The sequence below is a fragment of the Nerophis lumbriciformis genome, linkage group LG10 (genome assembly GCF_033978685.3).
Source record: "Nerophis lumbriciformis linkage group LG10, RoL_Nlum_v2.1, whole genome shotgun sequence".
Lineage (NCBI taxonomy): Eukaryota > Metazoa > Chordata > Actinopteri > Syngnathiformes > Syngnathidae > Nerophis > Nerophis lumbriciformis.
Window position 1 is genome coordinate 17,934,895 of NC_084557.2, and position 17,858 is coordinate 17,952,752.

Sequence of the window (17,858 nt, forward strand, 5' to 3'; positions counted from 1 at the left end):
CCTGCAGCATGTGCGCCCTAAATGATGTAACAGAAATGGACGGTGCATAGCTCTTGCTGTGTAATGCTCACAGTAAACAGAGTGTCATTCTCTGCAGATGGGACATCAAAACAAGCGTTCCGATCGTCCGACAATCGAAAGAAGATAAAGAGCTCAGAAGACCTGAGGTCAGCTCAGTCCAACACGCCAAGGTCAGGTGACCAAAGAGATACTGAAAGGAGCCCATATGGCTTTGGCACAGAGCTCTGTCATAGTAGTAGTAGTAGTAAAAGAAGGGTGGAGATTAGACAGATTGAGTGGGGGGGCAGGCTGGCTTCCCAGTCGCTTAAGACGGCGACACGCTTGGACGCGCTTTCCTCACTGGTATTAAACACAATGAAGTGATTGCGCCGCATCCCTGCCCACCGGGACTCTTAAACCTCCTTGTGCTCCCCTCTTTAGGCCGTAAATCCACTCTCTTTGGCCTCTTTAACGACCTTCTGATCCTGTGTCCTCAAACTCTCATCATCCATATAACATGGCTTGCCGAGAACTTTCAACTGTGATTGGGTTTATTAGTGGTGCCGCATAGACCATATCACATGACCATGTCCTGGAATTCTAAATGATAATTTTCTCTCCTTCGGTTGTATAATCAAGGCTGTACAAAGAGCAAAAGGGTTTTCCATTCCCAACCACCCAGACAAATGCCATTCTCACAGTTTGCTAGATGTCTCTCTCTCTCTCACACACACACCTCTACCAATACCCTTGAAAGCAGTGATGCAGAAAAATCCCTGCACAGCAAACAAGACCGTAGCCAATTCAAGAATATGGAGTAATAAGCCATCTTTGCATATTAGACGGAACCGAGCTGAAAAGGTAACTGTGCAAAACAGCGATATGGCATGAAGGTTTTTTGAAGAGCCTTCAAATATTTACCGTGTGCCATTGAGAGGCGTTTCATGAGATAGAGTTACTCCCACAGACGCAAACAAACACTTTGCTGTGGGAAACAATTCATTTTTCACATTCAAAGGTGGGTAGTAATGCACAACATTTACTCCGTCACATAGCGGACCCATACCGTACATATGACCAAAATTTCACTAACAAGTTCTCTTTATGTATAATATCAATTAGTTTTTGAGTAATGAGAACTAACTGGGGACGGTGTGACGTGGTTGGGAGAGTGGCCGTGCCAGCAACCTGAGGGTTCCTGGTTCAATCCCCACCTTCTACCAACCTCGTCACTGATGGGTCGTGGTTAGGGCCTTGCATGGCCATCAGTGTGTGAATGTGTGAGTGAATGTGGAAATAGTGTCAAAATACCTTGAAGGTAGAAAAGGCGCTATACAAGTATAACCCATTTACCATAACCCATAACTGAACTAGAAATGAACTGAATATGTCTCCTCGTCTTGGTGTGACGTCCTCTACAGAACTGGAGCCCATTTCCCCGCGTAGAGAGTGTGGACATTTTTTTTTATCACTTCATTGCTTCTTTATATCCCTGCCCTGGTCCATGATTGAAGTTAAAGTCCCAAACACACTAGATGTGGTGAAATGATCCTCTGCATTTGACCCATCCCCATGTTCACCCCCTGGGAGGTGAGGGGAGCAGTGAGCAGCAGCAGTGGCCGTGTGCGGGAATCATTTTGATGATTTAAAGGGGAACATTATCACAATTTCAGAAGGGTTAAAACCATTAAAAATCAGTTCCCAGTGGCTTATTATATTTTTCGAAGTTTTTTTTTAAATTTTACCCATCACGCAATATCCCTAAAAAAAGCTTCAAAGTGCCTGATTTTAACCATCGTTATATACACCCGTTCATTTTCCTGTGACGTCACATAGTGATGCCAATACAAGCAAACATGGCGGATAGAACAGCAAGGTAGCGACATTAGCTCGGATTCAGACTCGGATTTCAGCGGCTTAAGCGAAATTGAAGAAGAAACTGAAGCTATTGAGCCATATCGGTTTGAACCGTATGCAAGCGAAACCGACGAAAACGACACGACAGCCAGCGACACGGGAGAAAGCGAGGACGAATTTGGCGATCGCCTTCTAACCAACGATTGGTATGTGTTTGTTTTTAAGTGTTGTAATGTTTTTAAGCTAAATTATTGGTAAACACAGTTTATGTATAATAATTTACGTAAAACCGCGAGTAATGAATAAAGTTTTCATCAATTAATATATTCTGTAGACATACCCTCATCCGCTTTCTTTTCCTGAAAGCTGATCTGTCCAGTTTTGGAGTTGATGTCAGCAGGCCAGGGAAGCTAGGGTCGATATTCTTCTCTTGATCATCCAAGACATCCAGGGGGTTTAGCTCGCTCGTCTGCGGGAACAAACTGCCGCCATTGCTTGCCGTGCTACCGAGGTCCTTTGTCCCTGAATAGCTCACACACTCCGGCAGATTCATTGGGGGTCTGGCGGCAGATTTCTTTGACTTTATCGTTGGGAATGCATTTGCTTTGAGTGTCGCAGGATATCCACACATTCTTGCCATCTCTGTCGTAGCTAGCTTTCGTCGGTAAAGTGTGCGGAACAAACGACTGACCATTTTCGTCGGCTTTCCCCACACCCTCGTATTTTGAACAAATTTCGTCCAATTTCTTGCCACTTTCGCATCTTTGGGCCACTGGTGCAACTTGAATCCGTCCCTGTTCGTGTTGTTACACCCTCCGACAACACACCGACGAGGCATGATGTCTCCAAGGTACGGAAAACAGTCGAAAAAACGGAAAATAACAGAGCTGATTTGATTCGGTGTTTGTAATGTGTTTGAGAAAATGGCGGATTGCTTCCCGATGTGACGTCACGTTGTGACGTCATCGCTCCGAGAGCGAATAATAGAAAGGCGTTTAATTCGCCAAAATTCACCCATTTAGAGTTCGGAAATCGGTTAAAAAAATATATGGTCTTTTTTTCTGCAACATCAAGGTATATATTGACGCTTACATAGGTCTGGTGATAATGTTCCCCTTTAACCCCCAATTCCAACCCTTGTAGCTGAGTGCCAAGCAGGGAGGCAATGGGTGCCATTTGTAGTCTTTGGTATGACTCGACCTTCCAGTCTCAGGGCGGACACTCTAACCACAAGGCCACTGAGCAGGTTACTTCAAAACTGATATGGTTAACATTTTGAACAAAAATGAAATACAAAAAGAATCACAATTTCCGGACCTCCCTGCTCTTCCATGAACACCGTAGCCTGTGTTCATCGTGCTCTTTTCAGCCTTTTCTCAAGGATATTGAGGAAAGCATCAGTAGAAGAGGACACAAAATAGAATACTAGCGGCTTACTTTCTTTTTCTCTCGTTTTTGACCACAGTCTGTTCTTCTTTCTTTGTGTTTACACAAGTTTTTGCTCAGTCTTTCTTCCCTTGAGAGTGCTGCGGATTTTCGGGGTCACATTTGTTCTTGAGACCTATGACCAAAACCCTTCTTCTTTGAGGTCACACTCCTCTTGCTTGGTTCCTCCCATACTTTTCCCCATAATTCTGTCAAGACGTGGACTTTTACGCAGCTTACTGCGAGGATTGTTTTCCCGGGATGCAATCGGACTAGACCAGTCAGGGCTTGAAGGTAGGAACATGATTTAATGATGACTATAAAAAGTACTACAAAACAAAAAGCGCTCACAGCGGAGGCACACAACTTGGCGCAGGATACAAAAACTAACACTTAAACGTAAACTATGGACATGAAACAAAAACTCTCTAACTGTGACATGAATAAACAAAAACTCACTTGGCAAGGCATGGAACGAGCAGCATGAATTAAGCATGAAATAAGTCAGCACAGAGCAAATCCAGAATATCAGAGTATGAACAGTGTCAATGTCGCCAGGCCGACTAACTGAAAAAGACAGGCTTGAATAATAATGTCATGATTAGAACATGTGCGTGAGTCCAAACAAATGAGGCAGGTGAAACTAATGAGTTGCCATGGTGACTAAACAAACAAGGGAGCGTAAACAGGAACTAAAAGAGTCTTAAACAACCAGAAAATAACAAAACATAATCCAGACCACATAACGTGACAAATTCTGTCATTTGGAAATGTATGCAGGCTGACCCCTTCTTTAGTTGGGGGCATTTTAGAAACATTTTGGAGAAATTGTACTTACCATAGTAGTTTTAAGGCAACATATTTGTTATGTTCCAAATTCTTGTTTTCAGACAATTCTTAGTTTGTGTGTGTAAGAAAAGTTTCTTACCTGCTGACAGTTTCGGCTGACAAATCAGCTGTTTTGAAATTATTTGAGAAGACGAGATGAACGCAATTGATTAACATATTTTTGAACTTTGATTTGAGTATTTATGCGTAGAAACAAATACTACTTTTACTCTGTTACACTAAGTTCCATTTCAATAGCTACATGGCGCTGCTGTTTGTATATTTAAATCAATTGAAATAAAATAGAAACCTCACCCTGCAGTTCCTTGTCTGTATGATGTCTCTGTATTTTATTGTCCGATCCGAGAGTCGAGGCTTAGCTGTGCACTAAAGCCGAAAGGAAAGGCTCATGGTAGCCTCAGGTTTCTGCCTTTTGTTTAATCAGGAAATGTGCAAATGTGGCTTTTTTTCCCCTAAAAACAATATATTAAAAACAATACAAATTTAGGGATGTAATGATTACCGGTACTAATGATAAACTTCGGTACAACTTCCATTCCAAACGTTAATACTTGATTAACACGGTGATTGATTATTAGTGGCCTAGTGGTTAGAGTGTCCGCCCTGAGATCGGTAGGTTGTGGGTTCAAACCCCGGCCGAGTCATACCAAAGACTATAAAAATGGGACCCATTACCTCCCTGCTTGGCACTCAGTATCAAGGGTTGGAATTGGGGGTTAAATTACCAAAAATGATTCCCGGGCGCGGCCACCGCTGCTGCCCACTGCTCCCCTCACCTCCCAGGGGGTGATCAAGGGTGATGGGTTAAATGCAGAGAATAATTTCGCCACACCTAGTGTGTGTGTGACAAACATTGGTACTTTAACTTTAACTTTAACATCAAACTGATTTTTGATTTTGATTGGACGTGTCATTGTGAAAATGCTTAAACGAAAATGAAAAAGTATGTTGGAGTTCGGGTGTTGGTGGAGGGAACAGTGATGAAGTCATCTAAAATAATTTGTGTTAAAAAAAGGGGGCAGATAAATATAAGAATATTATTCTTCCATCTGCTCCTTTCTGATCATGGAAATGTATAAGAAACAAAAAACAATGAAAGTATGAACTGTACATGGCTTGTATGTATGCATTTTCATGAAAGGAATATAAATAAATGATGATGATGATGATTACCGCACTTCAATAAACTCACAGTGATACTGCTCATTTCTCTAAAGAAGGCAACTATCAAGCTAATTGCTAACTAGCAACTAATGTGCTAATCGCTAGATTTCTTAAATGATGACATGAATACAACACACATTAACATCTTCCCACATTATACATCAATCTAAACTTTTATAAATATTTTACTAGTTAATTAGGCACATTGAACATAAATGCTCATGATATCAGTAGAAAAAACTGCATTTAGTTTAGATAATAGTTTAGATCAGGGGTCGGGAACCTTTTTGACTGAGAGAGCCATGAAAGCCAAATATTTTAAAATGTATTTCCGTGAAAGCCAAATAATATTTTTAACACTAAATACAACTAAATGCATGCATTTTGAAGTAAGACCAACATTTTTAGAGTAAATTAAGTCTCTTAATCTGTTTAATAACATTGTTATTCTGAAGCTAACCAATAAGAAATAAAATACTTCTTACCATTAATGCGACTTCTTGAACAAGTGCGGTAGAAAACGGACGGATGGATTAAAATGCATGAGCATGTTTTATATTTTGAACGTTATTTTTAGCACTGTGATTACCAGCGGAATTATTCATTACTTATCGTGTTAAGCAATGTCAGCTGAGAGCCAGATGCAGTCATCAAAAGAGCCCCATCTGGCTCGCGAGCCATAGGTTCCCTACCCCTGGTTTAGATAATAATGAGTCATATATTGGAATATGGGATCCATTATTTAAATATGTTTTAACTATTAACCCTTGTGTAATGTTCATATTGTTGTTACTCAGCCAGTGTTTGTGGGTCTGATGGAACCGTTGCATTTTGTGGCTTTTAATGCCTCACAATCAAACACTTTTGTGTTATAATACTGAACAGATGTTTACCTTATCCCAATAAACATCTGTTCAGTATTTTAACATAAAAGTGTTTGACTGTGAGGCATTAAAAGCCACAAAATGCAACGGGTCCATCAGACCCACAAACACTGGCTGAGTAACAACAATATGAAACATAAATTTCCACACTTCTATTAGCCCTGGGTCCAGTGGACCCGGACATCTTATATGTAACAGAAATGTGTAGGGGGGGTGTATGGTGTGTGTTCATTAAATACGTATTCTGATATATGTCCTTCACAGAAAATGAGCCAAAGTCAGTGAGTCTCAGTTTGAAAAATTAATTAATTGTATCATTTTTCTTTTAATAAAACATGAAAACAAGTCCCACAGACCCGAACACCACACAAGGGTGAACAAAAAATATGACTTATTTTATCTTTGTGGAAACATTTTTTTTTATCTTTTTATTTTTTATAAATAGCTGTAATGATAATGTCAATGAGGGATTTCTAATCACTGCTATGTTGGAATTGTTATTAATATTGATACTGTTGTTGATAATATTCATTTTGTTTGACTGCTTTTGGGTTGTTTTGTGTCATGTTTGTTTGTCCTCTCAATTGCTCTGTTTATTGCTATTCTGGATGTTGCTGGGTCGGGTTTGGTTTTGGAGTTGGAATTGCATTGGTGTGGTGTTGTTGTGTATGTGTATTGTTTTGTTGGATTGATTAATTAAAAAACAAAAACTAAATGAAACATACATGCTGTGGTAAACATGAAGATCCATACACGGACGTGTCTACTGCAAGAAAATAACCCACGTGACGTTACATAAAAACTGAAAGTGAAGTTTTGACTTTTAGTATAGAGAAACACTCTAAAACTTAACTTTGAATGCCAAAAATATATTTAATGCCATTTATTCATTTTGTTAATGTTTTTTTGTTTTTTGGGGGGATGTCCTTAGTACAACGGCACGTAAAAGTAAAAAAAAATCAACAAAATATTAAATCTTATCTCTGTATGATACAGGGGAGTTCTGTATAACACTCAAACCCAATATGAAAAAGTCATAACGTGCCTGTAATGGTTTGACTGTGCAGGTGTGCCCTAATAAAATGGCCAGTGAGTGTCTGTTTGACTGAGTGCACAGCGGCTTTGGCTTTACATTGCTGTCAGGAATCAAAGTGTGTTCGAGCAGTGTTGCAAAGATGAAAATGGAAAGGGGAGGGGAGTGAAACGAAAGCACGGAATGGTGATTTACCGTGGCACCTTTCCATATTTTACCTCATTTGAGATTTTTGTTTTATTCATTTGGAGATGGCCCTGGGTATTTCATTCCATTTGGCGTGGACAAAAATATGCCACCACTTTACTCCTGGGCTATATATCACAGTGCGGTGGATACGTTGTGCGGCACTTTTCCATGATAGATGGACCTCTACATGGATGGGCGGTGGGTGGGATGCTCCACTCCGTCAATCAAAAGCCTCGTCTTAAATCTTTCTTGCTTTACGAGCAGAGCTGACACCAGACTGTGTGGCCCGGTGTGATGTCCGGGTGGGATTTGGCGGCATAGCTCGGTTGGTAGAGCGGCCGTGCCAGCAACTTGAGGGTTCCAGGTTCGATTCCCGCTTCTGCCATTTTAGTCACTGCCGTTGTGTCCTTGGGCAAGACACTTTACCCACCTGTTCCCAATGCCACCCACACTGCTTTAAAGGGGAACATTATCACCAGACCTATGTAAGCGTCAATATATACCTTGGTGTTGCAGAAAAAAGACCATATATTTTTTTAACCGATTTCCGAACTCTGAATGGGTGAATTTTGGCAAATTAAACGCCTTTCTAATATTCGCTCTCGGAGCGATGAAGTCACAACGTGGCGTCACATCGGGAAGCAATACGCCATTTTCTCAAACACCGAGTCAAATCAGCTCTGTTATTTTCCGTTTTTTCGACTGTTTTCCGTACCTTGGAGACATCATGCCTCGTCGGTGTGTTGTCGGAGGGTGTAATAACAGGGACGGATTCAAGTTGCACCAGTGGCCCAAAGATGCGAAAGTGGCAAGAAATTGGACGTTTGTTCCGCACACTTTACCGACGAAAGCTATGCTACGACAGAGATGGCAAGAATGTGTGGATATCCTGCGACACTCAAAGCAGATGCATTTCCAACGATAAAGTCAAAGAAATCTGCCGCCAGACCCCCATTGAATCTGCCGGAGTGTGTGAGCAATTCAGGGACAAAGGTCCTCGGTAGCACGACAAGCAATGGCGGCAGTTTGTTCCCGCAGACGAGCGAGCTTAACCCCCTATCGACCCTAGCTTCCCTGGCCTGCTGACATCAACTCCAAAACTGGACAGATCAGCTTTCAGGAAAAGAGCGCGGATGAGGGTATGTCTCCAGAATATATTAATTGATGAAAATTGGGCTGTCTGCACTCTCAAAGTGCATAATGTTGCCAAATGTATTTCATATGCTGTAAACCTAGTTCATATTTGTTAGTTTCCTTTAATGCCAAACAAACACATACCATTCGTTGGTTAGAAGGCGATCGCCGAATTTGTCCTCGCTTTCTCCCGTGTCGCTGGCTGTCGTGTCGTTTTCGTCGGTTTCGCTTGCATATGGTTCAAACCGATATGGCTCAATAGCTTCAGTTTCTTCTTCAATTTCGTTTTCGCTACCTGCCTCCACACTACAACCATCCGTTTCAATACATTCGTAATCCGTTGAATCGCTTAAGCCACTGAAATCCGAGTCTGAATCCGAGCTAATGTCGCTATAGCTTGATGTTCTTTCCGCCATGTTTCTTTGTGTTGGCTTCACTATGTGACGTCACAGGAAAATGGACGGGTGGTTAAAATCAGGCACTTTGAAGCTTTTTTTAGGGATATTGCGTGATGGGTAAAATTTTGAAAAAAACTTCGAAAAATATAATAAGCCACTGGGAACTGATTTTTAATGGTTTTAACCATTCTGAAATTGTGATAATGTTCCCCTTTAAATGTAACTTATATATTGGGTTTCACTATGTAAAGCGCTTTGAGTCACTAGAGAAAAGCGCTACATAAATATAATTCACTTCACTTCACATTTGAGAAGTGCTCCCTCTAGATCAGTGTTTTTCAACCACTGTGTCTAATGTGCCGTGAGATATTGCCAGTTGTGACGTGGGAAATTATGCAACTTCACCTAACTGATCCAATTTTTGCAAGTCAATATTTATAATTTGCAAAAAATGTGCTGTTGCTCAGTGTCTGTGCTGTGCAGAGCTCGGCAGGGTAACCATGCATTACTCCATATCAGTAGGTGGTAGTGTTGTAACGATTACCAATTATTTCGGTACTTTTCTAAATAAAGGTGACTACAAAAAATGTGCATTATTGGCTTTATTTTAACAAAAAATGTTAGGGTACATTAAACATATGTTTGTTATTGCAGTTAAGTCCTTAAATAAAATAGTGAACATACAAGACAACTTTTTTAGTAGTAAGTAAACAAACAAAGGCTCCTAATTAGTCTGCTGACGTATGCAGAAACATATTGTGTCATTTATCATTCTATTATTTTGTCTACATTATGAGGGAAAAACTGTTAACATTTATTGTTAATCTACTTGTTCATTTACTGTTAATATCTGCTTATTTTCTGTTTTAACATGTTCTATCTACACTTCTGTTAAAATGTAATAATCACTTATTCTTCTCTTGTTTGATACTTTACATTAGTTTTGGATGATACCACAAATTTGGGTATCGATCCAATACCAAGTAGTTACAGGATCATACATTGGTCATATTCAAAGTCCTCATGTGTCCAGGGACATATTTCCTGAGTTTATAAACATAATATACATTTTTAAAAACGAAAGAAGATGTGATGCCAAAAAATATCGAGGTAATCATAGTAGTATTGACTAGATACGTGCCTATACTTGATATCATTACAGTAGATGTTAGGTGTAGATCCACTAATGGCGATTGTTTACATTTTGACGCCGGTGAGCTACGGTGTGTAGTGAAGCATGTTTAGCTATTCCTCGTCCTGCAGGGATGATACTTGTAAGAAACTTACTTTTCTTGTTGCCATGGAGGTGAGGATTAGTGATTTAGAAGTAGCTAAAACACTGCAGACGGCGGATGGATGTAAGCCGCTAGCTAGTAATGTCATAAAGCACCTCTTCCTGAGGGTGTTTCAGTGTTATAACTTCACCTTTATCGTCAGTTTTTAAGCCAAATGCGTCCATTCTCCCTTTTCTGTCTACACACTGCGTCTGCTTGTAAGTACTTCGTAATTGTGTCCCGCCAAACATGCTCGTCTGCCTGTAAACCAGCAATGTTACGACGTGACTTCGACGTGGGCACGTGGGGGTGCGGGACCGGTACGTTTCAGAGACGGTATCGTACCGAAAATTACTCATTAGTATCGCGGTACTATACTAATACCGTTGTAAAAGTCTGAACGTGTCGGGTGAGACGAGGATGGTTTGTTGTGATCCCAATATGCGGACCAGAGCGGGAGACAACGTGCATGTAAAAAGGTATGTAATGCTTAAACTAAAAAAGAACAAAAGGGAAAGGAAAAGGCAACGAAGCATAGGGATGGCTATGCAAAACGAAAGTATAACTGAACTGGCTACAGAGTAAACAAAACAGAATGCTGGACGACAGCAAAGACTTACAGTGTGGGGAGCAGAGACGAGAACAAAAGGGAAAGGAAAAGGCAACGAAGCATAGGGATGGCTATGCAAAACGAAAGTATACGGTAACTGAACTGGCTACAGAGTAAACAAAAACAGAATGCTGGACGACAGCAAAGACTTACAGTGTGGGGAGCAGAGACGACGTCCACAAAGTACATCCGTACATGACATGACAATAAACAATATCCCGACAAAGAAGGATAGAATCCACACAACTTAAATAGTCTTGCTTGCTAACACCTTTTGGGTCCCACATCAACCATAAGAAAGTCAATGATTTCACTATAAAAGTGGGTGACATTGTTATCACCAGGAAAGATGAGGTCACCTACCTATGTTCCATTTTAGAGGCTAATCTTTCCTGTGATAAAATGGCAACCAAGTTAATCAGAAAGGTCAACCAATGACTGAGATTTCTCTATAGAATCTCCTCTCTGGTCAACAAAAGCACCATGAGGATTCTAGCGGGAACTCTCGTTCAACCCGTTTTCGATTACGCATGCACATCCTGGTACCCTAGCACCTCCAAAACCCTCAAATCTAGACTCCAAACATCCCAGAACAAGCTAGTCAGATTACTTCTAGACCTCCACCCCAGATCCCACCTCACTCCTACCCACTTCTCCAAAGTGGGCTGGCTCAGGGTGGAGGACAGAGTAAAACAACTTGCACTGAGCCTAGTCTGTAAAATCTGCTACACCTCCCTGATACCGAAGTACATGTCAAACTACTTCCTTAACGTAAATGACCGCCATAACCACAACACCAGGGGGAGCTCCACTAACCACGTTAAACCCAGATTCCGATCTAACAAAGGTCTTAACTCATTCTCTTTCTATGCCACATCAATGTGGAATGCGCTCCCAACAGGTGTAAAAGAAAGGGCATCTCTATCCTCCTTCAAAACCGCAATAAAAGTACACCTCCAGGCAAGTTCGACCCTAAACTAACACCCTCCCCGGATTGCAAATAATCAAATGTTAATAATCTAAGGTAGATACTTTTTCTTATGCTTTCTGATCTCTCTCTATCTATGTCCACTACTTGCTGTACATATCCTACCAAGTCAGACCTACACTGTTTCAATGTCCATTTCTCTGATGATGCAATTGTTGATGCTGATGGTTGATGACAGAAGTGTTGATACCAACCAAACCCAACCCCCCCCCCCCCCCCCCCCCTCCATATCCCACACCCCGGATTGTAAATAATGTAAATAATTCAATGTATACACTCTGATGATTATCTTGTGTGATGACTGTATTATGATGTTAGTATATATTTGATAGTATATATCTGTATCATGAATCAATTTAAGTGGACCCCGACTTAAACTTGTTCGGGTCTTACCATTTAGTGGTCAATTGTAAGGAATATGTACTTCACTGTGCAATCTACTAATAAAAGTTTCAATCAATCAATCAATCAATCACAAAGCAGGTGGTTGGCAATAGCACTCAAAGGAAGTTGTGAAGCTGCAACAGGAAAACACTAACAAAACAGGAAAGGCCAGCAAAATAACAGCGCAAAACAAGAACTAAAGCAAACATCAACAAACTCAAAATAAGGCACGACGACCCGGTGGAGTTTTTTTTTTTTTTTTTTTACGTTTTCAGCTGGTGGTGTGCCTCCGTATTTTTGTTATGAAAAAAACATGCCTTGGCTCAAGATGGTGTTTAAATAAACTGCACGTTAAACGGGGATGATATGTAGCGCCAAGTTCTCGCAGGTTGGCGGTAATTAAATCCCTGTTTGCTGCTGGTTTGAAGGTAATCACTTTCAACATGCGACATCACCATAGCCGACATCTAGGGATCATCTTTAATCTCTTTCAATTGGTATTGGTTTGACATGGTTGTAATTACTCTGCGACTCTTAAGTGTTGCCTATTAAAGATGGATGAATACTGTCGGACGGTAAGACAAATTGCACTGGGACTTTTTTCGCTATAGTTGACCAACTGTGCAAGCGGTGGAAGAAAAGACTGATGCGAATGTTTCTTTCCTTGCAGTTGTGTGGCTGTGGGCTGCTCGGCGTGGGCATCTGGCTCTCCGTGTCTCAGGGCAGCTTCGCCACCTTCTCGCCCTCGTTCCCTGCACTGTCAGCTGCCAACATGGTCATTGCCATCGGCGCCATCGTCATGGTAACAGGCTTCTTGGGTTGCCTTGGTGCCATCAAAGAGAACAAGTGCCTCCTACTCAGTGTGAGTATTTTTTTTTCTTTACCGCCATACGTTAATATTAACTGTATGTTAACACTTGTACAAACCAGGGCGGGGGAATTTATCGGTCGATATTACGTCACACGATTTTATTTTCTACGATATTGCAAAACAGCAAACATGAGATCTATGTAACCGAAGAAGACAAATCTTGTAGAAAGTCTTCTTGCACATCAGTAGAAAAAATGTCTGTCATTATCATACCCTACAAATGTAAAATGTATGTCAGCACTAATAAGACATGAAAAATCTTTCAGAGGATTCTACTATTCATGTTTTTGTCAGTTCTTAATGATGCATTGGCTTGTAAAACCACATGTTTAAAGGGGAACATTATCACCAGACCTATGTAAGCGTCAATATATACCTTGATGTTGCAGAAAAAAGACCATATATTTTTTTAACCGATTTCCGAACTCTAGATGGGTGAATTTTGGCGAATTAAACGCCATTCTATTATTCGCTCTCACATCGGTAAGCAATCCGCCATTTTCTCAAACACATTACAAACACCGAGTCAAATCAGCTGTTATTTTCCGTTTTTTCGACTGTTTTCCGTACCTTGGAGACATCATGTCTCGTCGGTGTGTTGTCGGAGGGTGTAACAACACGAACAGGGACAGATTCAAGTTGCACCAGTGGCCCAAAGATGCAAAAGTGGCAAGAAATTGGACGTTTGTTTCGCATACTTTACCGACGAAAGCTATGCTACGACAGAGATGGCAAGAATGTGTGGATATCCTGCGACACTCAAAGCAGATGCATTTCCAACGATAAAGTCAAAGAAATCTGCCGCCAGACCCCCAGGAAAAGAGAGTGGATGAGGGTATGTCTACAGAATATATAAATTGATGAAAACTGGGCTGTCTGCACTCTCAAAGTGCATGTTGTTGCCAAATGTATTTCATATGCTGTAAACCTAGTTCATAGTTGTTAGTTTCCTTTAATGCCAAACAAACACATACCAATCGTTGGTTAAAAGGCGATCGCCGAATTCGTCCTCACTTTCTCCCGTGTCGCTGGCTGTCGTGTCGTATGCGTCGGTTTCGCTTGCATACGGTTCAAACCGATGTGGCTCAATAGCTTCAGTTTCTTCTTCAATTTCGTTTTCGCTACCTGCCTCCACACTACAACCCATCCATCCATCCATCCATTTTCTACCGCTTATTCCCTTTCGTTTCAATACATGCGTAATCTGTTGAATCGCTTAAGCCGCTGAAATCCGGGTCTGAATCCGAGCTAATGTCGCTATAAACTTGCTGTTCTATCCGCTATGTTTGTTTGTATCGGCATCACTATGTGACGTCACAGGAAAATGGACGGTTGTATATAACGATGGTTAAAATCAGGCACTTTGAAGCTTTTTTTAGGGATATTGCGTGATGGGTAAAATTTTGAAAAAAACTTAGAAAAATAAAATAAGCCACTGGGAACTGGTTTTTAATGGTTTTAACCCTTCTGAAATTGTGATAATGTTCCCCTTTAAACAAAGCACATAGTTATCCAAGCACTCCATTTATATTTGGAAGTGTTGGAAGCATTAATTTTTGCTTAGTTCAGTGAAATTACATCCTCGGTTATCATCAAAACATAAATTATCCAATAACTTTAGAAATTGAAAAAGTTTTCAACTATTGTTTAGCAAAAGCATCCAACATTGTAACAACATTTAATAAGTGTGAGGCAGATTGGGTTTAAAACGGGGTGCCAATTACGTTGATCATGAGCTGCTGGTCGATCTCGGAGGTGGTGTAACTCAATCGCCAGGCATTAGCAAGAAATAGACATTACCTATGACGTAACATTCGTGAACCTCCTCTGGCAGTGACAGACAGCAGACTGTCAGAAAAATGGCATTTTCCAACTTAAATAGCCCATAGGGGACGGTGTGGCGCGGTTGGGAGAGTGGCCGTGCCAGCAACCTGAGGATTCCCGGTTCAATCCCCACCTTCTACCAACCTTGTCACGTCCGTTGTGTCCTTGAGCAAGACACTTCACCCTTGCTCCTGATGGGTCGTGGTTAGGGCCTTGCATGGCAGCTCCCACCATCAGTGTGTGAATGTGTGTGTGAATGTGGAAATAGTGTCAAAGCACTTTGAGTACCTTGAAGGTAGAAAAGTGCTATACACACCTTGAAGGTAGAAAAGTGCTATACACACTGCAAAAAGTCAGTGTTCAAAAGCAAGACAAAAATATAAATTTTACTTGAACTAAGCAAAATTATCTGCCAATAGAACAAGAAAATTCGGCTTGTCAAGACTTTCCAAAACAAGTAAAATTAGCTAACCTCAATTAACCCAAAAATACCTTAAAATAAGTATATTCTCACTAATAACAAGTGCACTTTTCTTGGTAGAAAACATTTTTTTGACCTTTTTGCTCAATATGTTGAAAAATATTCTTAAATAAGTAAATGCCAGTGCCATTATCTTGACATAATGATATGCGCTCGGCATCATGATTTTTTTTTCATGCTTGAAGTAAGAAATGTTTACTTTAAAAAAGTAGTTTTATACTTGTGAGTGTTAATGACACAGCTTTGCATCAGTTGATATTCTAGTTTCAAGCATGTTTTACTCAATATAGGTCATAAAATCTCAGCTACAAGCTGTAATATCTTACTGAGATAATTTCGGACCAAAACCCTTAAAACAAGTAAAACACTCTAACATAAAATCTGCTTAGTGAGAAGAATTATCTTATCAGACAGAAAATAAGCAGAAAATATCACCCTTATTTGAGATATTTAATCTTACTTAGATTTCAGTTTTTGCAGTGCAAGTATAACCCATTTACCATAGCCCCTCCCACTAGCTAGGGCCAATTTGACAGGGGGAATTAAAGGCCTACTGAAATGCGATTTTCTTATTCAAACGGGGATAGCAGGTCCATTCTATGTGTCATACTTGATCATTTCGCGATATTGCCATATTTTTGCTGAAAGGATTTAGTAGAGAACATCGACAATAAAGTTCGCAACTTTTGGTCGCTGATAAAAAAGCCTTGCCTGTACCGGAAGTAGCAGACAATATGCGCGTGACGTCACCGGTTGTGGAGCTCCTCACATCCGCACATTGTTTACAATCATGGCCACCAGCAGCGAGAGCGATTCGAACCGAGAAAGCGACGATTTCCCCATTAATTTGGGACCTGATATTCAGCTGGGAAAGACTAAAACAGTAAATAAACACAAGACATGTATATACTTTATTAGCCACAACACAACCAGGCTTATATTTAATATGCCACAAACTAATCCCGCATAACAAACACCTCCCCCCTCCCGTCCATATAACCCGCCAATACAACTCAAACACCTGCACAACACACTCAATCCCACAGCCCAAAGTACCGTTCACCTCCCCAAAGTTCATACAGCACATATATTTCCCCAAAGTCCCCAAAGTTGCGTAAGTGACATGCACATAGCGGCACGCACGTACGGGCAAGCGATCAAATGTTTGGAAGCCGCAGCTGCATGCGTACTCACGGTACCGTGTCTGCGTATCCAACTCAAAGTCCTCCTGGTAAGAGTCTCTGTTGTCCCAGTTCTCCACAGGCCAATGGTAAAGCTTGACTGTCATCTTCCGGGAATGTAAACAATGAAACACCGGCTGTGTTTTCCAGCAAAACAGTCAGGGGGTGCATTCTACGGCGGGGGTGCGTTATCCAGCACAACACCTGCCAAAATACACCGCTTCCCACCTACAGCTTTCTTCTTTGCTGTCTCCATTGTTCATTGAACAAATTGCAAAAGATTCACCAACACAGATGTCCAGAATACTGTGGAATTTTGCGATGAAAACAGACGACTTAATAGCTGGCCATCGTTTTCAGCAGGATATTTCGCGCAAAATTTAAAATTGCACTTTAGTAAGCTAACCCGGCCGTATTGGCATGTGTTGCAATGTTAAGATTTCATCATTGATATATAAACTATCAGACTGCGTGGTCGGTAGTAGTGGGTTTCAGTAGGCCTTTAAGAATGCCGTTATTTTTGTAAAATACACCATAAATAACCGTCACACATCTAAAAGTATTCACATAGTACTTTGGCATTTGTAGATCAGTCATTTTTGTATACAGTGTCTTCAGGCTTGGATAACATAACTTTTAAATGTCCAGTGTCCTTCCGTAACACCCAGCTTTTGAGAACCATGGTTCGGCCCAAATTAGGCCTAATTAGTCAAGGCAGGTGTGTTCGCCTATGTAAAGCCCTCAGCCCCATCCTGACTCTTTTAGCCACCAGTTCAGAGCCATGGTGAGTGAGAGGTTACGATTTTTTTGTTGAGCGCATGCTTTTCACTGACTAAAAAGATTTGTTTCACTAACAAGATGAAATGTTTGTATAGTTTGTCCATGTTGAGCTTCCTAACAAATGTGCACGGTTTGAGAGGAAGTTTAAGGGCAAAACGGTGATAGTGGGGGGGTCAAACTGTCACATTCCTTCTAGCAGCAGGTAAACGAGCAACAGTCCTCCGTTGTTGCAACGTTTCCCGGGCTAACAGAAGCAGGTGAACATCGCACTCTTCATGTCTGGGAACGGTAGCAGCATTGTGTCTGTGTAACGTCTTTGTGGTGTAGTCACAGTCCAGTGAAGAAGCTGTCAACCAAACTAGTAACAATAGCTTTTTTTTTTTTCTTTTTTTTTTTAATTCAGGCAGTGTAATTTATTATTCATGACATGTCTGTCCTGCTATTCTGTTTGCCCAACGTAGCACCATTGTACAGGTTCATCCAGTGGAACAGTGTGGAAAAATGAAAAAATGGAGGCGGAGGTTTATGCTCA

General features: G+C 40.9%; 1 protein-coding gene across 4 annotated transcripts in view; it reads left to right on the forward strand.

The window, feature by feature from the left end:
* tspan9a (tetraspanin 9a) overlaps positions 1 to 17,858 on the forward strand; it is a 636,097-nt gene that overhangs the window by 564,752 nt on the left and 53,487 nt on the right. For all 4 annotated transcript variants that reach the window (XM_061970155.2, XM_061970154.2, XM_061970156.2 and 1 more), the window contains one exon: positions 12,860 to 13,051. In XM_061970155.2, coding sequence (XP_061826139.1) covers positions 12,860 to 13,051 — 192 coding nt within the window. The remainder of the gene's footprint in view (positions 1 to 12,859; positions 13,052 to 17,858) is intronic.